The sequence below is a fragment of the Entelurus aequoreus genome, linkage group LG11, assembly GCF_033978785.1.
Source record: "Entelurus aequoreus isolate RoL-2023_Sb linkage group LG11, RoL_Eaeq_v1.1, whole genome shotgun sequence".
NCBI lineage: Eukaryota > Metazoa > Chordata > Actinopteri > Syngnathiformes > Syngnathidae > Entelurus > Entelurus aequoreus.
Window position 1 is genome coordinate 57,305,000 of NC_084741.1, and position 27,214 is coordinate 57,332,213.

The following is a 27,214-nucleotide window of genomic DNA, read 5'->3' on the forward strand; positions in this document are numbered from 1 at the left end:
GGAAATCAAGCAGGAGGACAAACTTCACTTCAGCAGAACATGGAGGAGCTAGAATATCAATTTGTCCGGATTGTTTCAACTTTTGCCACATTTAATCTCGCTGGCTAGGACTTATTAACTTGTTTTTTTTTGTTTTTCTATGCAAAAAAAAAAAAAAAAAAAGCCATAATGGATAACAACATGACTGTTTTAAACGACACGACGCCGGCGGGCAACCAAACGCTGGGCGTGTGGAGCGACTACCCGCCGGAGTACAAAGTGGTCAGCGTGCTTCTGGTGTGCCTCATATGCGGCGTGGGGATGGTGGGCAACATCATGGTCATCCTGGTGGTGCTGACCACCAAACACATGCGCACCCCCACCAACTGCTACCTGGTGAGCCTGGCCGTGGCGGACCTGATGGTGCTGACCGCCGCCGGGCTGCCCAACATCACGGACGCCCTGCGTGGGCAGTGGGTGTACGGCTACGCGGGCTGCCTGGGAATCACCTATCTGCAATACTTGGGGATAAACGCGTCGTCTTGCTCCATCACCGCCTTCACAGTGGAGCGCTACATCGCCATTTGTCATCCCATCAAGGCGCAGTTCCTGTGCACGCTGTCCCGCGCCAAGAGGATCATCATGCTGGTGTGGGCGCTCACTTCCGTCTACTGCGTCATGTGGCTCTTCCTGTCCGACACGCAAACTTTGGTGTATGACAACGTGGTGCTGCTCAGCTGTGCTTACAAAGTGTCCAGGAGTCATTACCTGCCCATTTACTTCATTGACTTTGCGGTGTTTTACGTGCTGCCGCTGCTGTTAGCCACCGTCCTGTACGGGCTCATCGCCAGGATACTTTTCCTAAACCCTCTGCCTTCACACCCTAAAGACAACAACAATAAATGGAGGAGAAGGACGAGCAATGGAGGGGAAAGGATGATCAATGCGAGCTCCTCCAGCAGCACCACTGCTGCTTCTCGCAGACAGGTGAGGGAACTTCATTGGCCTCCATATTTCATCTCTTGGTGTTCTATAGCAGAGGTCCCCAACCACCGGTCCGGGGACCGGTACCGGTCCGTGACGCATTTGCTACCGGGCCGCAGGGAAACAGTAAATAATTTATAAACGACTGCATTTTCTCCAACTTAACTTTTGCCTGTCCCACTACACCAGGCCTGGGCATTTATTTTGACCACATTTAGAGGAAAAAAACGTGTCTGGGGGCCGGTATATCTATCTATCTATCTATCAGTGGCGTGCGGTGAGGTTAATGTCTAATGCTAATGTTGTGTCCCTGCGGTCGTTCGCGGCTCCTGCAGCGCGAGCATTGTTGTGTTTGCACTTTTTGGCTTCTTGTTAAGTGACTTTTTTTGGGTGGATTCGGTCTTGCACGTGGAGGGTTTGGGTGTGGGCTTTGGTTGGTGTGGCCGCGGTGCTCCCGCCGGGCGGTGCATTCTGCGGCGGAGGTGCTTGCACCAGGAGGCGGGGTTATGATACGAGCCTCACACAGTGTGTCTCCGCAGCAGATATATGATCGCTCAGCACTAAAAATACGTTACACACATACAGTTGTTGACAAAATACACTGTACATTATATACCTCAGCTAACTAAACTATGGAAATGTATAATATAATTCATATAGCAATACGGTCTCACTGCACAGCAGGCCAGCAGTTAGCCGAGTCGCAATCCATGGTGAGGCACAAGTGCCTCAACTGGCTGCTGATCACCGCACCGTCTCTTAGTATTTGAACGGCAAATGTGAAAATAAAAATAAAAATAATCTAAAACTGGTGAAGTTAAATGGAAAATAACTTTAGTATAATCACTGGATACATATAACAATTTATTTTATTTTTTTTCTTTTTCTTTTTTTTTTCTTTCCTTGATGGCAGGTGAGGCCCCGCCTCCCCTGCCTCTAGTGACGGCACGCCACTGCTATCTATGTATATATACTGTGTATATATATATATATATATATATATATATATATATATATATATATATATATATATATATATATATATATATATATATATATATATATCCATCCATCCATCCGTTTTCTACCGCTTATTCCCTTCGGGGTATATATATATATATATATATATATATATATATATATATATATATATATATATATATATATATATATATATATATATACACTACCTTTCAAAAGTTTGGGGTCACATTGAAATGTCCTTATTTTTGTAGGAAAAGCACTGTACTTCTCAATGAAGATAACTTTAAACTAGTCTTAACTTTAAAGAAATACACTCTATACATTGCTAATGTGGTAAATGACTATTCTAGCTGCAAATGTCTGGTTTTTGGTGCAATATCTACATAGGTGTATAGAGGCCCATTTCCAGCAACTATCACTCCAGTGTTCTAATTGTACAATGTGTTTGCTCATTGGCTCAGAAGGCTAATTGATGATTAGAAAACCCTTGTGCAATCATGTTCACACATCTGAAAACAGTTTAGCTCGTTACAGAAGCTACAAAACTGACCTTCCTTTGAGCAGATTGAGTTTCTGGAGCATCACATTTGTGGGGTCAATTAAACGCTCAAAAGGGCCAGAAAAAGAGAACTTTCATCTGAAACTCGACAGTCTATTCTTGTTCTTAGAAATGAAGGCTATTCCACAAAATTGTTTGGGTGACCCCAAACTTTTGAACGGTAGTGTATATACAATCCCCGTTTCCATATGAGTTAGGAAATTGTGTTAGATGTAAATATAAACGGAATACAATGATTTGCAAATCATTTTCAACCCATATTCAGTTGAATATGCTACAAAGACAACATATTTGATGTTCGAAATGATAAACAGTTTTTTTTTGCAAATAATCATTAACTTTAAAATTTGATGCCAGCAACACGTGACAAAGAAGTTGGGAAAGGTGGCAATAAATACTGATAAAGTTGAGGAATGCTCATCAAACACTTATTTGGAACATCCCACAGGTGAACAGGCAAATTGGGAACAGGTGGGTGCCATGATTGGGTATAAAAGTAGATTCCATGAAATGCGCAGTCATTCACAAACAAGGATGGGGCGAGGGTCACCACTTTGTCAACAAATGCGTGAGCGAATTGTTGAACAGTTTAAGAAAAACCTTTCTCAACCAGCTATTGCAAGGAATTTAGGGATTTCACCATCTACGGTCTGTAATATCATCAAAGGGTTCAGAGAATCTGGAGAAATCACTGCACGTAAGCAGCTAAGCCCGTGACCTGCGATCCCTCAGGCTGTACTGCATCAACAAGCAACATCAGTGTGTAAAGGATAACACCACATGGGCTCAGGAACACTTCAGAAACCCACTGTGAGTAACTACAGTTGGTCCCTACATCTGTAAGTGCAAGTTAAAACTCTCCTATGCAAGGCGAAAACCGTTTATCAACAACACCCAGAAACGCCGGCGGCTTCGCTGGGCCTGAGCTCATCTAAGATGGACTGATACAAAGTGGAAAAGTGTTCTGTGGTCTGACGAGTCCACATTTCAAATTGTTTTTGGAAACTGTGGACGTCGTGTCCTCCGGACCAAAGAGAAAAAGAACCATCCGGATTGTTATAAGCGCAAAGTTGAAAAGCCAGCATCTGTGATGGTATGGGGGTGTATTAGTGCCCAAGACATGGGTAACTTACACATCTGTGAAGGCGCTATTAATGCTGAAAGGTACATACAGGTTTTGGAACAACATATGTTGCCATCCAAGCAACGTTACCATGGACGCCCCTGCTTATTTCAGCAAGACAATGCCAAGCCACGTGTTACATCAACGTGGCTTCATAGTAAAAGAGTGCGGGTACTAGACTGGCCTGCCTGTAGTGCAGACCTGTCTCCCATTGAAAATGTGTGGCGCATTATGAAGCCTAAAATACCACAACGGAGACCCCCGGACTGTTGAACAACTTAAGCTGTACATCAAGCAAGAATGGGAAAGAATTCCACCTGAGAAGCTTAAAAAATGTGTCTCCTCAGTTCCCAAACGTTTACTGAGTGTTGTTAAAAGAAAAGCCATGTAACACAGTGGTGAACATGCCCTTTCCCAACTACTTTGGCACGTGTTGCAGCCATGAAATTCTAAGTTAATTATTTGCAAAAAAAAAATAAAGTTTATGAGTTTGAACATCAAATATCTTGTCTTTGTAGTGCATTCAATTTAATATGGGTTGAAAAGGATTTGCAAATCATTGTATTCCGTTTATATTTACATCTAACACAATTTCCCAACTCATTTGGAAACAGGGTTTGTATATATATATATATATATATATATATATATATATATATATATATATATATATATATATATATATATGTATATGTATATATATATATACCATATTTTTCAGATTATAAATCACAGTTTTATTCATAGTTTGCGATTTATACTCTGGAGCGACTTATGTGTGAAATTATTAACACATTACCGTGCTACTACTTCCGTACCTACTAAAATGTATCATTTCAACACTGGCGGTAACTTATAAAAACTGAGAAGGGCTGAACAAAAATGGCACCGGAAAGGAAATCATATACTGCAGGTTACAAGCTGGAAGTAGTGAAATATGCTTTTGAATGACTCTTACCATAATATGTTACGTTAACATACCAGGCACGTTCTCAGTTTGTTATTTATGCGTCATATAACGTACACTTATTCAGCCTGTTGTTCACTATTCTTTATTTATTTTAAATTGCCTTTCAAATGTTTATTCTTGGTGTTGGATATTATCAAATAAATTTCCCCCAAAAATGTGACTTATACTCTAGTGCGACTTATATATGTTTTTTTCCTTCTTTATTATGCATTTTCGGCTGGTGCGACTTATACTCCGGAGCAATTTATAATCCGAAAAATACGGTATATATTTATTATTATTATCGGCGGTCACTCGAACAAGTATGACGATCCTCCTGGTGGGGGTGTATCCCTCCATGGAGGATGCCTGTGCGTGACTTTGTTTAACGTGGGGAGACTGGTGCACAGACAGTCACCACACGATCCTTGACAGAATCGGGTCAGGGTCCATTGGCATGGAGTCCAAGACGACTGGGGACCCTTTTCTGCTGCAGCCTTCCTCCGCCATCGCAGCTGTTGTGGTAGTTCTTAAATCTACCGTCTTCCGCCTGCTCCGCCGTTGAGGTCTTCACCGTATCCCTGGCTAGGGGGCAGTCAGGTACTAGGCCTTTGCCAAGGGCCACCTGGGGTAACAGTAGTAAAGGGGTTAACCTCCTAGTGCCCCAAGACCCCATAGAGGAGCCTCCACTGCCAGATGCACTTTAACGTCATGCCCAGGACATATATATATAAATATGCGCACGCGCACACACACACACACACACACACACACCCCCACACACACACACACACACACACACACACACACTTTTGAGCTGTGAAAACGTGCTGTACAGTATGCGTGTTTGGATCCTAACACTAATACAAAACCTCACAATAATGTCTGATTGAATGCTAAAAACTTTATGATAGACCGCATGAAAAAAGGGGATGGAATTTTACATTTTCTACTGAATGAAACACCCAGAAAGTACATGACAATAATGTGGGATTTACAACATTAACTATGAACGATAAAACACTGAATATTGACAACGTATGAACGTCAATCCTCTTTTACTTCTCACATCCCCTTAACAGCGAAACACAACAATAATGCAACAAACACGGCGAAATATGAACGTGAAGAGTAAAAAAAACCCACCTACAATCTGATATATCCCTTTTATTGCAGAACTTTGTTGTAAAAATCGTCTTCCAAGTCTGTCCCTGACACCCGCATTTCAGGCTCTGGAAACACTCTGTGGAAACATTCCCCACCCACACTGCTTGGTCTGAGCTGCTGTGACTTACATTACCATAGTAACTAGTATATTACCATAGTAACTAGTTTATGACCATAGTAACTAGTATATTACCATAGTAACTATTATATGACCATAGTAACAGGTATATTACCATAGTAACTAGTATATTACCATAATAACTAATTTGATTACCATTGTTACTAATTAGATGACCATTGTATCTAATTAGATTACCATAGTAACTAATTATATTACCATAGTAACGAGTATATCATGCAAAAGCACAGATTCCAACCCTTGGAATACTTTGTATTGTTCAAGACTTACGGTCTTTAGAAAACATCACTGCACATCATAATGGCAGCTACACTTTCCATCTTAAAGATCTAAAAAAATTATTTGGGAATGTCCGGCGGGCCAGATTGAAAAGCTTAACGGGCCACATGTGGCCACCGGGCCTTAGTTTGCCCAGGTCTGCACAAGACGCACCACTAAGCTTGTTTATAGATGTACAATAAAACTCCTGATAGGAAGTTGCTATTTGTTATATTTGTTATAACTTTGCTACATGATACAATGAACATATCAAATATAAATGTGACAGATTGTAGCCAAAGACTGATTTCCATCTGCATTTCATTGAAAAGAAACAAGCCCAGGGCTCCCACTAATTCAGCGTTATGGTGAGTTGTATTTTTCATGCACTTATTTTTGCTGTATTTATCTGGCACAAGTGGAAAGCCGGTCCCTGAAAATAATGCCTACATTAAACCGGTCCGTGGTGCAAAAAAGGTTGGGGCCACTGTTCTATAGCAGACCTGGGCAAATTATTATTATAAGTCTTGAACTATACAAAGTAGGGTATTAGTATAGTACCGCGATACTAATGAATCATATTCGGTACTATACTGCCTCTGAAAAGTACTTGTCCACCACCCCTCCACGCCCCCGTCGTCGTCACGTCATGTCATTGCTGGTTTACGAGCAGACGAGCATGTTCGGCAGCGCACAATCACGGAGTACTTGCAAGCAGACACAGTGCGTGGACGGAAAAGGGAGAACGGACGCATTTTGGCTTGAAAACTAACGATAAAGGTGAAGTTATAACACTGAAACGCTCACCTGAAGAGGTGCTTTAAGACATGGCTAGCTAGCTAGCGGCTAAAGTCCAGCCCCAGTCGGCAGTGTTTTAGCTACTTCTAAATCACTAATCCTCGCCTGCATGGCGACAAATAAGGTAAGTTTCTTACAAGTATCTTCCCTGCAGGACGAGGAATAGCTAAACATGCTTCACTACACACCGTAGCTCACCGGCGTCAAAATGTAAACAAACACCATTGGTGGATCTACACCTAACATCCACTGTAATGATACCAAGTATAGGAGCGTATCTAGTCGATACTACGTTGATATGTTTTGGCATCGCATCATCTTCTTTCGTTTTTTTTTAATTTATGATTATAAACTCAGGAAATATGTCCCTGGACGCATGAGGACTTTGAATATGACCATCGAATGATCCTGTAACGACTTGGTATCGGATTGATACCCAAATTTGTGGTATCCATCCATCCATCCATCCATCCATCCATCCATCTTCTTCCGCTTATCCGAGGTCGGGTCGCGGGGGCAGCAGCCTAAGCAGGGAAACCCAGACTTCCCTCTCCCCAGCCACTTCGTCCAGCTCTTCCCGGGGGATCCCGAGGCGTTCCCAGGCCAGCCGGGAGACATAGTCTTCCCAACGTGTCCTGGGTCTTCCCCGTGGCCTCCTACCGGTCGGACGTGCCCTAAACACCTCCCTAGGGAGGCGTTCGGGTGGCATCCTGACCAGATGCCCGAACCACCTCAACTGGCTCCTCTCGATGTGGAGGAGCAGCGGCTTTACTTTGAGCTCCCCCCGGATGGCAGAGCTTCTCACCCTATCTCTAAGGGAGAGCCCCGCCACCCGGCGGAGGAAACTCATTTCGGCCGCTTGTACCCGTGATCTTGTCCTTTCGGTCATAACCCAAAGCTCATGACCATAGGTGAGGATGGGAACGTAGATCGACCGGTAAATTGAGAGCTTTGCCTTCCGGCTCAGCTCCTTCTTCACCACAACGGATCGATACAGCGTCCGCATTACTGAAGACACCGCACCGATCCGCCTGTCGATCTCACGATCCACTCCTCCCCCACTCGTGAACAAGACTCCAAGGTACTTGAACTCCTCCACTTGGGGAAGGGTCTCCTCCCCAACCCGGAGATGGCACTCCACCCTTTTCCGGGCGAGAACCATGGACTCGGACTTGGAGCTTCTGATTCTCATCCCAGTCGCTTCACACTCAGCTGCAAACCGATCCAGTGAGAGCTGAAGATCCTGGCCAGATGAAGCCATCAGGACCACATCATCTGCAAAAAGCAGAGACCTAATCCTGCAGCCACCAAACCAGATCCCCTCAACGCCTTGACTGCGCCTAGAAATTCTGTCCATAAAAGTTATGAACAGAATCGGTGACAAAGGGCAGCCTTGGCGGAGTCCAACCCTCACTGGAAACGTGTCCGACTTACTGCCGGCAATGCGGACCAAACTCTGGCACTGATCATACAGGGAGCGGACCGCCACAATCAGACAGTCCGATACCCCATACTCTCTGAGCACTCCCCACAGGACTTCCCGACGGACACGGTCGAATGCCTTCTCCAAGTCCACAAAACACATGTAGACTGGTTGGGCAAACTCCCATGCACCCTCAAGGACCCTGCCGAGAGTATAGAGCTGGTCCACAGTTCCACGACCAGGACGAAAACCACACTGTTCCTCCCGAATCCGAGGTTCGACTATCCGGCGTAGCCTCCTCTCCAGCACACCCGAATAGACCTTACCGGGAAGGCTGAGGAGTGTGATCCCACGATAGTTAGAACACACCCTCCGGTTCCCTTTCTTAAAGAGAGGAACCACCACCCCGGTCTGCCAATCCAGAGGTACCGCCCCCGATGTCCACGCGATGCTGCAGAGTCTTGTCAACCAAGACAGCCCCACAGCATTCAGAGCCTTAAGGAACTCCGGGCGGATCTCATCCACCCCCGGGGCCTTGCCACCGAGGAGCTTTTTAACTACCTCAGCAACCTCAGCCCCAGAAATAGGAGAGCCCACCACAGATTCCCCATGCACTGCTTCCTCATAGGAAGACGTGTTGGTGGGATTGAGGAGGTCTTCGAAGTATTCCCTCCACCGATCCACAACATCCGCAGTCGAGGTCAGCAGAACACCATCCTCACCATACACGGTGTTGATAGTGCACTGCTTCCCCTTCCTGAGGCGGCGGATGGTGGTCCAGAATCGCTTCGAAGCCGTCCGGAAGTCGTTTTCCATGGCTTCCCCGAACTCCTCCCATGTCCGAGTTTTTGCCTCCGCGACCGCTGAAGCCGCACACCGCTTGGCCTGTCGGTACCTGTCCGCTGCCTCAGGAGTCCTATGAGCCAAAAGAACCCGATAGGACTCCTTCTTCAGCTTGACGGCATCCCTTACCGCCGGTGTCCACCAACGGGTTTTAGGATTACCGCCACGACAGGCACCAACTACCTTGCGGCCACAGCTCCAATCAGCCGCCTCGACAATAGAGGCGCGGAACATGGTCCATTCGGACTCAATGTCCAGCACCTCCCTCGTGACATGTTCAAAGTTCTTCCGGAGGTGGGAATTGAAACTCTCTCTGACAGGAGACTCTGCCAGACGTTCCCAGCAAACCCTCACAATGTGTTTGGGCCTGCCAGGTCTGTCCGGCATCCTCCCCCACCATCGCAGCCAACTCACCACCAGGTGGTGATCGGTAGAAAGCTCCGCCCCTCTCTTCACCCGAGTGTCCAAAACATGAGGCCGCAAATCCGACGACACAACTACAAAGTCGATCATGGAACTGCGGCCTAGGGTGTCCTGGTGCCAAGTGCACATATGGACACCCTTATGTTTGAACATGGTGTTCGTTATGGACAATGTGTGACGGGCACAAAAGTCCAATAACAAAACACCGCTCGGGTTCAGATCCGGGCGGCCATTCTTCCCAATCACGCCTCTCCAGGTTTCACTGTCGCTGCCAACATGAGCGTTGAAGTCCCCCAGTAGAACGAGGGAATCACCCGGGGGAGCACTCTCAAGTACTCCCTCGAGCGAATCCAAAAAGGGTGGGTACTCTGAGCTGCGGTTTTGGCGCGTAAGCACAAACCACAGTCAGGACCCGTTCCCCCACCCGAAGGCGGAGGGAAGCTACCCTCTCGTCCACCGGGTTGAACTCCAACATGCAGGCTCTGAGCCGGGGGGCAACAAGAATTGCCACCCCAGCCCGTCGCCTCTCACTGCCGGCAACGCCAGAGTGGAAGAGAGTCCAGCCCCTCTCGAGAGAACTGATTCCAGAGCCCTTGCTGTGCGTCAAAGTGAGTCTGACTATGTCTAGCCGGAACTTCTCCACCTCGCGCACTAGCTCAGGCTCCTTCCCCCCCAGCGAGGTGACGTTCCACGTCCCAAGAGCTAGCTTCTGTAGCCGAGGATCGGACCGCCAAGTGCCCTGCCTTCGGCCGCCATCCAGCTCACTTCGCACCCGACCTCTATGACCCCTGCTATGGGTGGTGAGCACATTGGAGGGGGCAGTCAAACCTAAATCCACACAAACAGTTACCCACAGGGAAGAAAAGTTTGTTATGCATAATAGGGCCTTTTTAAATGAAGCCCTTGACATGAGTACATGTTGCTGTCTGTTTACACTGAACTGATTTAACGCTAAGCTACTAAATGACATGTTTATATTTAACTCCCTACTAACTCATTAGGTAACTTGCCACTAACATAATTTGACTCAGTTATTATGTCTTACTTTGGCGTGCAAAGCTGGGTGGAGCACGCAAATGATGCGCCATATCAGACATATTAGACCAGTGGTTCTTAACTTGGGTTCGATCGAACCCTAGATCGATCCTCATTTACTTTCACAGCGTGGCAACATGCAACACTTTTCGGGGCTAGAAATAATGTTAACTCAATAAAGTATATTTCTTTTTTTAGCTTTAACTTTTCATTTATTAGCATTGTAACCACATTTGCAAAGAACTTTTCTCTTCATAGAATGTTCTTTCAATAAAGAAATAAAGTGCAAAAATGTCAAAGCATCATAACAAACAGTTATGTCAAATAGCAGCAGAAGTGCACTTTTTGGAGAGCTGTATTATTTTCAGTTTTGTGCCCAAGGGACTGATTTTATTTAACACTATATTATTATTTATACACCTATAGTGATCACAGAGACAGGTTGTTTTTGTGTTACTGTACATATTTGTTTCTCTGAAAAATCCCACTTAATATACTTTGGGTAACAACAGTCAATATTTATTTATTTTATTGTATTTTTTTAGGTGGGTAACAGTCAATATTTATTTATTTATTAGATTTTATTTTTTTATTATATAATAAAAGTGAGCTTTTGTTAAACCAAATATTGTGTGTTTTTTTCCATATACAACAACCTATCTGGACTCGATAAGAGAATCGATAAGGAATCGGTTCGATAAGAGGATTCGATAATAGGCTCGAACTCGATAATTCCTTATCAAACATCATCCCTAACTAAAACACACGGTAAATAATTGTGATGTTTTCAATCACGGTTGATAGGAAAACCGGTTAATCGTGGCCTCAATAGGCGAGAGTGAACTTTGCGACCGCCCACAACTGCCCAGAAAAAAGTCTAATTTTAAATGTCAACACAACAAATTTGCAACACAACAATCTGAAGAAAACATAAGTTATTTAAATAATTACCCTCAGATTAAGTAATAACTAAAAACCCCCAAATGTTGTGCAAAAGTCATGGGGAGAAAATGGTGCACATCTTAATTTAGATTTTTTTTTTCTTTTAATTAAATTCTGCCATTTGGTACCCCTGGCAACTGCCCTGTCTTGTGCAATAAATCATGATAATGTGATATGCTAGATTACAGTAGAGTAAACCCTCGTTCATCACTGTTGATTGGTTCGGAGCCTGACCGTGGTAAATTAATTTATTCGCAAAGTAGAGATTGTTATTCCGATCAGGGTTTTATGGCTTCCACTTACGATACCAATCATCCATGAGTGAGATCAGCTCATACCAACCATTACCGATCATACCTGTCAACATTTGTATTTCAAAATATGGGACATTCCCATCACAAGTTGCCTTTCAATAATAAAATACAACTTTCTTGGATGTTTTGTAGACAAAGCACATATCACTCTGCAATGAATTTCCTCAACAAGCACCGGGTGGTGCCGTGAGCACCTCCTCACGCAGCAGTCCCAGCTGCAGTCAGAGCAGCGAGGAGGCCCACACCCCAATAAAATGTGCATGTGAAAAGCTGCCGTTATTTCCGCCTTGGTTTACAGAGCGAGATTTAAATGTTTCTTCACTGTCACGGTATAATAAATCACTGCAACATCCCAATCCTATTGTTCATGTTAAGGGGCCAGTCAGTAGATTTGTGAATGTCACACTAATCCAGTCTTTTGATTAAGTGTGATATTCTAACATTTACCAACTCTGAACATAATTGATTTGAATTTAAAGAAAAACAATTTAAACAATCATCAGAAGAAAGTTCATTTATCTAATCTAATGAGCATGTTTTAAACTGACACTATGTTATTCCTCTCTCCTACAGCGTCCATTGCAATCAATTATGTATGAGAAAACCTGAAGTGTAAACAACTGCGTGCTCTTTTCTAGGTAAAGATAATACGTTTTTTTGTATTTTTAAAGATATTCACACAAAGTGTGGATGTTCCTAAGTCAATCAAAAATTTAATTTACCATTTAGGAATTCAAGCAAAAGGGACGGTATGTGTACAAGATGAATATAATGCATATTTACTTGTTTAATACTCATAACTGAAGTATTAAATCAACTGAAAATAATTAGAAAGTCAACACTTAAATTGCATGCTGATTCATTTATTTTTAATATATTGAGCAGGTGTATACAGTGAAGGCAAAATAATAATAAAAAAGACTGTCACTGTCGAAATACTTACAGCAGCTACAAGGTTTACAACAACATTGATAGCAAAGGATGTTTAGTGTTAAATTTGTGGTTTAATTTGAATTACCAGTGAAATGTTTGGACTTACTTACTTATTGCTATAAACAAGGTGTTCTTAAACTTTTAACAGTAGTGTAGGTCATATATTTATTACCTACACTATTTGCGTCATAGCTGACATAGCAAAGAGTTTGTAATTATTTGCATTTAGACAAATGGCTCCTGATCCGAACCTTGGCGACACCTGGTGTAAGTAATGACACTAACATTTAATACCCAATGTAGGTCTTTAACATGCTAAAATTACTAAACAACAATGTTCACAAAGGACATCAGTGATTCAACTATATGATTCGAATTGGTTAGGTTAAGGCCGTAGGTTAAGTTCGTCTCATAAAAAATTCTCAATCAACCTTAAAACAAAAGTATTGGCTGAAACTTTAAAGGCCTACTGACACCCACTACTACAGACCACGCAGTCTGATAGTTTATACATCAATGATGAAATCTTAACATTGCAACACATGCCAATACGGCCGGGTTAACTTATAAAGTGCAATTTTAAATTTCCCGTGGAACTTCCGGTTGAAAACGTCTATGTATGATGACGTTTGCGCGTGACGTCGATAGTTGAAACGGAAGTATTCGGACACATTGTATCTCAATACAAACAGCTGTGTTTTCATCGCAAAATTCCACAGTATTCTGGACTTCTGTGTTGGTGAATCTTTTGCAATTTGTTTAATGAACAATGAAGACAGCAAAGAAGAAAGCTGTAAGTGGGATCGGTGTATTAGCGACTGGCTACAGCAACACAACCAGGAGGACTTTGAGTTGGATAGCAGACGCGCTATCCGACGCTAGCCGCCGACCGCATCGATGATCGCGAAGTCCTTCGTCGCGCCGTCGATCGCTGGAACGCAGGTGAGCACGGATGTTGATGAGCAGATGAGGGCTGGCGTAAGTGGAGAGCTAATAATTTTATCATAGCTCTGACGAGGTCCCGTAGCTAAGTTAGCTTCAATGGCGTCGTTAGCAACAGCATTGCTAGGCTTCGACAGGCGGCACAGCATTAACCGTGTAGTTACAGGTCCAGTGTTTGGTTCGGTGTCTCCTGATAGTAGTATTGTTGATCTTCTGTCTATCCTTCCAGTCGGGGGCTTATTTCTTTAGTTTCTATCTGCGTTTCTCCGTAGCTAAAGTGCTTCACTGATGTATTGTCGTGGAGATAAAGCCACTGTGAATGTCCATTTCGCGTTCTCGACTCTCATTTTCAAGAGGATATAGTATCCGAGGTGGTTTAAAATACAAATCCGTGATCCACAATAGAAAAAGGACAAAGTGTGGAATCCAATGAGACAGCTTGTACCTAAGTTACGGCCAGAGCGAAAAAAGATACGTCCTGCACTGCACTCTAGTCCTTCACTCTCACGATCTTCATCCACGAATCTTTCATCCTCGCTCAGTTTCATAAATACACCTTACGGTGCAACCTGGACACATCATCAGTGATTCTCCCGGGGTCATAGGGTGTTTCGGGTCTTAATCAAACACCCTCTCGCGGGCGACCCAGCCGAGGGTGATCAGTCCCTCGACTTGTGTCCAGGTAGCGCTCCACGCCACGCGTCCCCCCTCCGACGGTCTGCCCCGGGGTTGCGCCGGTGGTGCTTGGAGGTTCCAGGCACTGTGGGGAGTGTCCGGGCCTGGGTCCTCCTCCGTCTCATCAGGGCCGTACAAGGTACTGGCCCTGTGCGTTGCACCACGGGTTTCCTCAGGCAGCCTATCTTGATCTTATGTGTCTTCAAATTAATGGGGTAATCGTCGCTTTCTCAGTCCGAATCGCTTTCGCTGCTGGTGTAAACAATGGGGAAATGTGAGGAGCCTTTCAACCTGTGACGTCACGCTACTTCCGGTACAGGCAAGGCTTTTTTTTATCAGCGACCAAAAGTTGCGAACTTTATCGTCGATGTTCTCTACTAAATCCTTTCAGCAAAAATATGGTAATATCGCGAAATGATCAAGTATGACACATAGAATGGATATGCTATCCCCGTTTAAATAAAAAAATGTCATTTCAGTAGGCCTTTCATGTGTGTTTTGGAAGGGGAACTGATCGTATAAAAAGCATGAATTCAAATACAATCCAAATTTAAGTTACTAAATAGCAACAACTTACCATGTTCAGTAAAACCATTTTCTTTTTTCAGGTGGCTAAAAACATTTTTATAGAATCCAAGCTAATACTGCCATTATTTTATCTTGCAACTTTTTTTCGCACTGAACGGGACATTATGTATGCCACATTTTAATGTTCTTTAACACGGCAGTAGTGCTATTGCGGAACGCTGGTTAGTGATAATAAGGATGTTGAAAACATGACAACATATGTCGACGTATACGGACAATTTTATATAGAATTAAACATATTTGGCTCTCAAATTTGATGTTGAGAAAAGCGGCCAACCTGCAGGTACAGGCCATGTATGTCAACGTTGACGTACCATGTTGTATATCTAAAGGCGCAAAGTTAAAGTAAATCTACTAAACAGTAAAGGCTCGTAAAAATATTTTACTCCTTTGCAGAGCTGCATGTTTGTTTATTGGATGAAGGGAAGAAACCTTCATTGAATGCATTGAGGGTGTGGTACCCTGAGGATCCCTTTCCCCATCGGCCGATTTTAATCAGTTAACTCTAACTCAAATAGGACTTTATCTGCACAGGTAGATGCATATTGTTTGACAAACGCACACCCACAAATACCCACGCACATATGTTGGTCGGCATTAACTGAACCACTTTGAACACAAGTAAGACAATTCTGTGTATACTTTTTAGATTAGTCAAAGGTCAAGAAAGGATCTGGGATTAGGTTTTGCTCACGGATGACGCCGAAAGTATTGATGTACTGCAGCTTGTGTAAATGTCACTTGTCTGTCTCATTCGAAATAACTCACTGTTGAATACAAAACTGAGCAACACTTTATTTGCTTGCCATCTTTGTCAGCCAGAGCTCTTGTGCAATAGCTTTTGAAACATCATTATGATTGGTCATCTTGTTATTATTTGAGATTGAGAAATATTTACATATATTAACATTATGACCAGTTCTATGTTAACAATGGCAACAAGAAAACTGTCACATTGACACTCTGATCCTTTAGGAATCAGGAAATTAGCAGTGATCGGCAGTAGCAAGTTACATGTAGCAAAACTACATTTTCCAGTAGCTTCACTACTTTTTGAACAAGTAGCGATGTTTGTAGCTCAGCTTTTTTTAGACCCATGTAGGGAGGTAATTTACATCAAAGCTACAAGCTACAAAGAGAGAAAATGGAAGATAATAAAAACACAATTTTTAAAACGCTATTGATTTGTTTGTCAAGTTTAAAATCACTGTCTATAGTGACGCCAAGGCTGGTGACTTTGGGACGTACATCATTTTGCAATGGTCCCAAGTCAGTGAGGGCCGGACCAAAAACTAAAATTTCAGTTTTTCCCTCATTAATTATTAAAAGATTCTACGCTAAACAAGTCTTAACGTTGCATAGACAGTTGAGAAGGGGTGTCAGAGGGCCGTGGCCTTTTGAAATTGTCATATAAATTTGGCAGTCGTCTGCATAAAAATTAAAAGACACTCCATGCCTCTTAAAAATCTCTCCAAAAGGGAGTTATGGTCGAAAATTAATTTCATAAACATTTTATAGATTAATCCGGTGACAACCAAGCCATCATTTATGTCACGGCATGTTGCACGTCTATGTTATTATGCCCAAGCCATGATAAGATGAAAATTACAGTTTATCCCACCTTTTCTTGTGTTTCTGCAAACCAAGTTGTAATGTCGCGATGTCGAGTTTAGCAGCTAATCCAACTTCGTACTTAACTGGTCCATGTTGACAAAACAGTCCCGTGTAAAATGTTGTTTGTTTCATTTCATAGAAATCAGAGCAGGTGGAAGAGCATATAATGAGAAGGAATGACACAAGACTTTCCAGGCAGCGGTAACTAATCTTGGCACAAGAGAGCAGAGTAGAGAGGAGAGGCCAAGTCGAGAGAATATACGACACTGTGGCATCTCTGTTTTTTGTTTTTTTTGTCATAAAGAAATACAATCATGTGTGCTTACGGACTGTATCCCTGCAGACTGTATTGATCTATATTGATATATAATGTACAGTGTTTCCCATAAACTGCCAAGATACCTGTGGCGGTGGGGGCGTGGCTATGGGCGTGGTCACCATGACATCATCGAGTAATTTGCATAATTTACTACAATGATATCATTTTCTCTAAAAAGGCTAAAAAAATTTATACTTACTAATTAATAATAGTTTTGTTTTAAACGTCCATCCATCCATCCATCCATTTTACAATATAATTACAACACTTTATATACATATTTATATACAGATTTGAACAATAAGTTATTCACTGAAATATATTTATTAATTGTGGTTCTTACAAAAAATATATCTTATAAAATATAAAAGCTAAAATGTCTCTTAAAGCTCTGCCCCTTTAATTAGTGCATACTAAATAATTTAACTTTAGCCTACTACTACAACCATATTATTTACCAGCAACATAAAGTGAAACAGAGGCAGAGGTGTCCTGCCACAGTCAGTAACAAATAAACAGAAAACAGTAGTGGTCAAATACAAATAAGGCAACAAGAGAAGTATCCTACACTTCTCTTTTGTAAAGTAAATCTGAACAGCCTATATGGGCATCTACATCAACTATATGATTTGCCTGAGAAGCTGGAAAGGACAAAAAAAAAATAAAAACAAAACAAAAAAAAAAAAAATATATATATATATATATATATATATATATATATATATATATATATATATATATATATATATATATATATATATATATTTTTTTTTTATTTTATTTTTTTTTTTATTGTATTTTTTTTAAAATTTGTGGCAGACGTAATTCTTTCATGGCGGGCCGCCACAAATAAATGAATGTGTGGGAAACACTGATGTAGGAACAAGAAATATTAATAACAGAAAGAAACAACCCTTTTGTGCGAATGAGTGTGAATGAGTGTAAATGGGGGAGGGAGGTGTTTTGGGTTGGTGCACTAATTGTAAGTGTATCTTGTGTTTTTTATGTTGATTTAATAAAAAATGTAATTAAATTAAAAAAAAAAACATTTTTTGTTTTTTAAATTTCTTGTGCGGCCCGGTACCAATCGATCCATGGACCGGTGGTTGGGGACCACTGCTCTAAATGACTGACTTTTAATGGCCAAAGGTATAGATGTGTGTCCAAATTAAAGGAAATGACGTGATGTCTTCTTCGAATGGATTTATAACAATCTACGCAAGCTGAGTTACGTTTGCTGTGGTCTGGAACAACATGGCGCACAAACAACTATCAGAAATGCAGGCAATATTACATACAGATAATATGTCATGAGAAATGCAGGTATAAATTAAATACACAGAGGACATAGGAAATTAAATGAGCTCAAATATACCTACAAGTGAGGCATAATGATGCAATACGTACATAAAACTAGCCTAAATAGCATGTTAGCATTGATTAGCTTGCAGTCATGCAGTGACCAAATATGCCTGATTAGCACTCCAACAAGTCAATAACATCAACAAAGCTCACCTTTGTGCATTCACGCACTGCATAAAATGATTGGTGGACAAAATGAGACAAAGAATGAGTGGCATAAACTATGTCCTTCTCTGGCATCTTTGAAGAAATTTGTACATGTAAACAAACTACGGTGAGTTCAAGGACCGCCAAAATTAGTAGCACGAAACAGCGCTCGCCAAATACTCTCATTAGAGAATCATGTTTAATATAAAGAGTGGGATTTCTAACAATCAGAGAGGTTTGTGTCATGTTGTCCTCCTACAGAAACCATATTAAAACAAAAATATTAATTTTTCTATTTTCATACATTTTTGAAAAAGCACCAGGGAGCCACTAGGATGGCACTAAAGATAGAGCCACAGGTTGCAGACCCCCGCCCCAGACAAACGTTCCTTCTCCTCACAATGACAGCATTTCAGTCTCATTTTGTCAATTAATGTGACTGTTCACCTTTAGTGGTAGATTCTGATTTTCTCCGCCAATTCCGCAACTCATAGAAATCATAGCTCGGCCTTACGTTCCAAACTGAATAGTAACAAAGAAAAAGGAACATGATCTGAGCAACTCCGATCTGTATTAAATCAACCAGGCGGTTATTTTTTTTCATTAACTATTCCATCTGTAGTCAAGGCTAAAAAATATAATAAACAAAAAGTAGCGAGACAAGGTCAAGGTCCTCATGTGGACCGCGAGCCACCTATTGAAGTTATTTTATCGAGAGTCGTTGTAGCTAAAACAAGGTAACACTTAATCTTGAATGCAAAACATATTCCATCTTATTGTTTGTTCCCTCCCTCAGCAGTCATTTATATGTCTGAATATTAGTATGTTTGTCTCTCTTCTATCCTAATGAGTTTGTAATGAGCTGATGTTCTTGTAGTTTGCTTCATCATGGGTGTCCAATCCAATTGCAGCTCATTTATTAGCTGCACCTGGTAATCCTGCTGCTATCCTATCAGCTCCGCCAATTATCAGATATATTATTGTGTATTGTGCCAGCATGCCACAGAACAATAAAAATACATAAATGTAAAAGAAGAAGGAAAAAAACAACCTTGAAGGCTCTCAAAATCCCAATCTTGTCTGAAGGCAGCACTTCACCATCAGGATGAAATTTCAAGATGCATATGCAGCCACTTGCAGTCATTGTTCTACTGCTGGTGCCATCAAACATCTTAGCAATCACTACAATGATAGGAGAAAAATATTTCATATATTTGGAACAACAGCTAAGGACACTTTGGGTCATCTTATTGTTCAGTCTGATTATCATAGTATAGAAGGAGGAGGTGAGGGGGTGTTCAATTATGAAAGGGTGTTGAAGTTAACACCAAGTAATATGGGAAGATAATAAATATTGTCATTTCCAAGTTCATGCTGATGCATTCATTTCAAATGATTTTTTTTGTATTATTCTCACAGGAAAATCCACCTAAAGCATGTCCTCATAGTTTAGTTGTATCGTATCTAGATATTTCACCACAATTGTTGATTGATATATCAATCAAATATGTTTGAAGTGGAGATTATGACTTTAATATAAAAGGGTTCCAAGGCAAGGTAGATTAAATGGCGCTACAATGAGACGTCTAAAGGGAATTACAACTGAAAGTAGGGACATCATGGTCAATATATACAATCCATAGAGCATGTATGTAACCTATAAAGACTAAAGTTAAGTTTGCTGTCATTATCCGTTGCCCGAGTCATGTTTTGCTTAGTTTAGTAATTACCTTAGTCATCAATCAATCAATCAATCAAAGTTTATTTATATAGCCCTTATTCACAAGTGTCTCAAAGAGCTGCACAAGACACAACATCCTCGGCTAAGATCCCACATCAGGGCAAGAAAAACTCAACCCAATGAGATACAATGAGAAAGCTTGGAGGGGACCGCAGATGTGGGGACCCCCCCTAGTTAATAGTGTGAGAGTCCAGTCCATAGTGGGGCAAGCAGGGAATCATCTTGAGTGGAGACAGGTGAGCAGCGCAGACATCCCCAACTGATGCACAGATGAGTGGTCCACCCCGGGTCCCGACTTTGAACATCTGTGGTTACCTAATAACCTCTCCACGCTTGTTGATTAGTTCTGTTTCAGCACCCTTGTTTGTTTTCTTTGTTGCCATGGGTGATGATTTTTGTCACCTGTCTCTGACTAGTGGTCGGGACGCTCACCTGCTCCTGGTCACTAATCAGAGAGCTATTTATTCCTACCTCGCGCCACACTCTGCCTGCCAGTTTTATTCACATCACGAGACACTTACGTTGGTGTGAGTTTTGAACTACTAGCTTCGTGCTGCCTGGTTTTTGAGTCTCCTTGTTAAGCTTTGCCGTAGCTTCCTGTGCCATTGGCACATTTTCAGTTTTCGTATGTTTGCCTTTATTATTGGAATAAATCACATCCTTACCTGCATACTGCTTCCGGACGTCCATCTGCATCTTGGGGAAACGATCACCGCATAAATATGAGACCCCAATGTGACAGTTAGCAAGGTGTAAAAACTAGCAGAAAGTGAATATATCTGCAGTAAAAGGTCTGGCAACGCATTTCTAGGAGCTCCACACTTCAGCCACTCTACCTGCAAATTGCTAAGTTAAATAGATGTAATAAGTGGCGGTGTTCCAATTTGATATTGATATTGGTCCAAAAAAAACCATTGTTTTATATTAGTAGAATTCTGCCTCGGATACTTTCTATCTGCAAGTAATATGCAACTATAATTATTTGATACTTGTAAATATTGACAAACCTCGTGTTTTTATATGTTGTTCAATAAAGGACACTTATTATGTATGTCTATCTTGTGTGTCTAGCTGCTAGTTCCGAGTAGCTGATAGCCTACCATGTTTACCTTTTGTAAATCACTTCAGTAAAATACAAGAAAAGACCAACCTTGTGTGCTTATTGGAAGATATTTAGCTGCAGTACTGCTTGTATCACAGCACTTATATCGGCGATTTAAGATGATATTAGAAATTATACAGTAAGAAACATGTTTGAATCATACAACTTAACTTAATTGGTGTCGCCAAGAGAAAAACATATTACTCCGCTTCAACTGAAAGACAGAAATAAGTCAACCTAATATTGTTCTCTCGTTTGAGTAATTTCACCTGATCAAGCTTTTTTAGACACTACAAAATAATCCAAGTATGTATGATTCGTGCTGACATATCGACTCGATATCGGTATCTCCAATACTCAAGGTTCTATTATATTGGATACAATCAAAGATGAAATAGTTGTTTCGGGACACACTTAGTTATAAGAAATAATGTAAATCTAATTAAACAGTTTCACACACGCTAATATATAATACAAAACACATTTTAGGCATGCAGAAAATGTGATATAAACAAGAAATCTCACGGACACATTAATATTTAACATTGATTTAACCTTTATGGAAGAGTCTTGTTGGAGAAGACGGAAATGAGCAGCCCAACCCTAATTAGCGGAGAAGCGGGGAGACCCACAAGGGCAGCACCTTCGTACTTTGCTACTGGTTCTTTTCTATCACTTTCTATATCGACGTGCTGACCCTCAGGACTTTCTTTGGCAACATGGTAGATTTTGCAGCCGTACTCAATAAAAAAAGAGATGTGTGGTGTAAACCACAGAGTCAACCAGTGATGATGTCAGAGGGGTGACAGAGCAGGGAGGAAATGACTTCTGAGTGGTGATGTTGAGAGCTGGTATGTTTTGTAATAATGATATACAGTATTACATAGTTGGACTCACTCAGTGTATTAATAACACGGCTTGAGTTAGTTACAAATGCATAGGGTACTTAGTTTTTGCACTAGATTTTGCAGAAAGATACATGGGCAAACAGACTAGTTTGTTGGATTCTAACCCAGTTACTGAATTCAGTACTTTTTTAGGCACCAACCGAATTCTGTTGGCACTACCGGGTATCGATTCACGTAAAATCAAACAATGCTAAATTTCGATACCTTTTGTAGAATGTAACATCACGTCCATTTTCAAACACTTGTCAGGCAAACAAGCACTCAAGCAGCATTTAGGGAATGTTGAAATTTTCTAAGCCAACAAAGCAAGTATGCCTTATAAAAAATATTCCGATGTACAGTAAGGCTCCACTTTCCAAAAATGCTTGCGCCGGATGCTAATTTACTTTGAATTTGCCTTTAAAGGCCTACTGAAATGAATTTTTTTTATTTAAACGGGGATAGCAGATCCATTCTATGTGTCATACTTGATCATTTTGCGACATTGCCATATTTTTGCTGAAAGGATTTAGTACAGAACAACGTCGATAAAGTTTGCAACTTTTGGTCTCTGATAAAAAAAAAACTTGCCCCTACCGGAAGTCGCGTGACGTTGTCAGTTGTTCACTCCCTCATATTTTCCTATTGTTTTCAACGCAGCTAGAGCGATTCGGACCATGAAAGTGACGATTACCCCATTAATTTGACCGAGGATGAAAGATTCGTGGACGAGGAACGTTAGAGTGACGGACTAGAATGCAGTGAAATACATTTTTTTTCCCGCTCTGACCGTAACTTAGGTACAAGCTGGCTCATTGGATTCCACACTCTCTCCTTTTTCTATTGTGGATCACGGATTTGTATTTTAAACCACCTCGGATACTATATCCTCTTGAAAATGAGAGTCGAGAACGCGAAATGGACATTACAGTGCCTTTTATCTCCACGACAATACATCGACGAAGCTCTTTAGCATCTTTAGCATGAGCTAACGTGATAGCATCTGTCTCAAATGCAGATAGAAACAAAATAAATAAATCCCTGACTGGAAGGATAGACAGAAGATCGACAATACTATTAAACCATGTACATGTAACTACACGGTTAATAGATCTCAGCCTGGCAAAGCTTAACAATGCTGTTGCTAACGACGCTAAGGCTAACTTAGCAACCGGAGCTCACAGAGCTATGATAAAAACATTAGCGCTCCACCTACGCCAGCCAGCCCTCATCTGCTTTGCTCAGCAACACCCGTGCTCACCTGCGTTCCAGCGATTGACGGCGCGACGAAGGACTTCACCAGATCATCCGTGCGGTGGGTCTGCTAGCATCGGCTAGGCGTCTGCTATCCGAGTAAGTGGTCCTTGTGTTGCTACAGCCACCTACAACGTTCTTCTTTGCAGCCTCCATTGTTCATTAAACAAATTGCAAAAGATTCACCAACACAGATGTCCAGAATACTGTGGAATTATGAAATGAAAACAGAACTTTTTTGTATTGTATTCAATGGAGAAGGCATACCTCTGTTCCTCGGGCTACGTCACGCGCATACGTCATCCTTCGAAGGCTTTTTCAACCGGAAGTGTGGCGGGAAATTTAAAATTGCACTTTATAAGTTAACCCGGCCGTATTGGCATGTGTTGCAATGTTAAGATTTCATCATTGCTATATAAACTATCAGACTGCGTGGTCGGTAGTAGTGGGTTTCAGTAGGCCTTTAAACTACTACTGATTAGCTTTAGCAATTTTATATGCCGATTTCTACACCTCCAAATTTGATAACGAAAACAACAATTAAGATGAAAGTAATAATCAAGTACAATACTTACAGTATACACCCTTTTTGAGGGGCAACAAAAGACTTGATGCAGCCCTAATGGCAAAGACTTCTCTCTGACTTGGCAACACACCATAGCCTAAACACTACTGCCATCTAACGTCTTGGAATTGCAACTGCATGCAAGTGTAATGGGGGCCAGTCAGAGTGGCTGCGCCAGCAGTACGTTGGTAAACCCATCCATCCATCTATTTTGTACCGCTTGTACACCCTGGACAAGTCGCCACCTCATCGCAGGGCCAACACAGATAGACAGACAACATTCAAACCTCACTTCAAATATTGTACAGCACAGTTATCAATATCAACTCAGTGTTGAATGCCAAATGAAAAAAATTAGATTTTCCTAACACACATCAAAGTACCAAGGATTGGTACTGTTGAGTACAGGTATTGATTACCAGGTACATAGAATTGGTACCGCATGGATTAAAATGTGAAAGGTACCCAAACCTTCCCACTGTATAATGAATTAATGGTTTGCGTGTACAAATGTGTGATCCATACTGCATATATTAACACGTTTTATTGTAATAGGTTACAAAGATGCTGGCTGTGGTCGTGATCCTTTTCGCCTTACTTTGGATGCCCTACCGGACCTTAGTGGTGGTCAACTCCTTCCTGGACAAGGCCTACCTGGACAAGTGGTTCCTGCTCTTCTGCCGCCTCTGCATCTACTTGAACAGCGCCATCAACCCGGTCATTTACAACGCCATGTCCCAGAAATTCCGCGCAGCCTTTAAAAAGTTGTGTCACTGCGGTCCTCAGCGCCTGGAGAAACCTGCTTCATACAGCATGGCGCTTACCTACAGTGTCATCAAGGACATATCCAATGGGGAGAGTCTTGACCACTTCACCACGGACATGGAGGAGCTCCACACCCCGAGCGACCAGTTTGTACCCATTCCACCAACTGCCAAAGAGATTCTGTTTGAAGAGCCTCTGCTTTTGGGAAATATGTCTAAATTTAGTGAAAGGGGATCACTGGAAGTCAGTGAATAAATTAATCTGATACATTTTGCACCAGATATTTAGAGGTGTTAGCTTATGATCAAGATGCACAAATCATATCAGGATTGTTTACAGAAGTTTAAAGCAGATACCCCATGTAAGGAAATAGTGCATTATTTATCCTGTTTGACCTCCTACTTGTTCCTAAGCATGGTGTACCCAATGGAAACTCCCACAAGACTGAGCGGCAAACTACAGCTTGCCCATAGACAGGAAGGAACAAACACACTGTTAGAAAATGACCCCCAGAATACCATTATATGAATCATATTTTTTATCTATTTATGCACATTATGGGCCTGGTCTACTAAAGGTTTGTGTTTATTAAATACGCGCAAACTTGATTGGGCATGCAAATGGGATCTACTAAACTTGTGCACACAGGGGATTGATTATGTTTCTTAAAAAGGAAAATTAAAGAGTGCAATCTACTTTACATAGCATTTCTGTCGTTATGTACAGTACATGCCAAAAGTTTGGACACACCTTCTCATTCTATGCGTTTTCTTTATTTGCATGACTGTTTACATTGTAGATTGTCACTGAAGGCATCAGACATATGAATGAACGCATGTGGAGTTATGTACTTAGCAAAAAAAGGTGAAATAACTGAAAACATGTTTTATATTCTAGTTTCTTCAAAATAGCCACCCTTTGATCTGATTACTTTTTTGCACACTCTTGTCATTCTCTCGGTGAGCTTCAAGAAGTAGTCCCCTGAAATGGTTTTCACTTCATAGGTATGCTTGAAGCTCATCGAGAGAATGCCAAGAGTGTGCAAAGCAGTAATCAGAGCAAAGGGTGGCTATTTTGAAGAAACTAAAATATAAAACATGTTTTTAGTTATTTCACCTTTTTCTGTTAAGTACATAACTCCACATGTGTTCATTCATAGTTTTGATGCCTTCAGTGACCATCTGCAATGTAAATAGTCATGAAAATAAAGAAAACACATTGAATGAGGAGAAGGTGTGTCCAAACTTTTGGCCTGTACTGTATATGCAGAATATATGAGGATTATCGGAACACCGACAATACTGGGAGGCGATGCAATGTAATTTATGAAGGATAAAACTGGTTTGTGTCTCTTTATTTGCATTTGTGCAAACTGGCACAGTTACGCATAAATAACTGAGACAAGAGGCGATGGCGCTGCAAAGACAGAAGATTGAGAGAGAGAGAAAGAATATTCCATATATGCGTGTCCACTAGGGTTGTACGGTATACCGGTATTAGTATAGCACCGTGATAGTAATTAATCATATTCGGTACTAAACCGCCTCTAAAAAGTACCGGTCCCCCGACCCCTCGTCGTCGTCACGTCGTGGCATTGCTGGTTTACGAGCAGACTAGCTAGTTCGGCAGCACACACACACACAGAGTACTTACAAGCAGACACAGTGTGTAGACAGAAAAGGGAGAACAGATGCATTTTTGCTTAAAAACTAACGATAAAGGTGAAGTTATAAAACTGAAACGTCCACTGGAAGAGGTGCTTTAAGACATGGCTAGCTAGCTAGCGGCTAAAGTCAAGCCGCAGTCAGCAGTGCTTTAGCTACTTCTAAATCACTAATCCTCGCCTTCATAGCGACAAATAAGGTAAGTTTCTTACAAGTATCATCCCTGCAGGACGAGGAATAGCTAAACATGCTTCACTACACACCCTAGCTCACTGAATGTAAACAAATGCCATGGGTGGATCTACACCTGACATCCACTGTAATGATAACAAGTACAGGAGCGTATCTAGTCAATACTATTATGATTACATCGATATTGTTTAGCATCACAAAATCTTGTTTCGTTTAAAAAAAAATTGTATTATGTTTATAAACTCAGGAAATATGTCCCTGGACACATGAGGACTTTGAATATGACCAATGTATGATCCTGTAACGACTTGGTGTCGGATTGATACCCAAATTTGTGGTATCATCCAAAACTAATGTAAAGTATCAAACAACAGAAGAATAAGTGATTATTACATTTTAACAGAAGTGTAGATAGAACCTGTTAAAAGAGAAAGTAAGCAGATATTAACAGTAAATGAACGAGTAGATTAATAATTTATTTTTTACCACTTGTCCTTAATAATTTTGACAAAATAATAAAATGGAAAATGACACACTATGTAAC

At 41.4% G+C, this 27,214-nt stretch overlaps 1 protein-coding gene across 1 annotated transcript; it reads left to right on the forward strand.

Moving 5' to 3' along the window:
* Positions 1-25,650, forward strand: trhra (thyrotropin-releasing hormone receptor a). Its single transcript, XM_062064319.1, has 2 exons — positions 1-966; positions 24,605-25,650. Exons 1-2 carry the CDS (start codon positions 169-171, stop codon positions 25,067-25,069), a joined length of 1,263 nt encoding a protein of 420 aa, XP_061920303.1. The 5' UTR covers positions 1-168; the 3' UTR covers positions 25,070-25,650.
* Positions 25,651-27,214: the final 1,564 nt, after the last annotated feature.

Bases quoted from the DNA above. Each gene is read 5' to 3' on its own strand.
- trhra (XM_062064319.1), top strand. From the start codon at position 169: ATGGATAACAACATGACTGTTTTAAACGACACGACGCCGGCGGGCAAC. The intron at 967-24,604 runs GTGAGGGAACTT...TTATTGTAATAG, and splicing joins CTGCTGCTTCTCGCAGACAG to GTTACAAAGATGCTGGCTGT.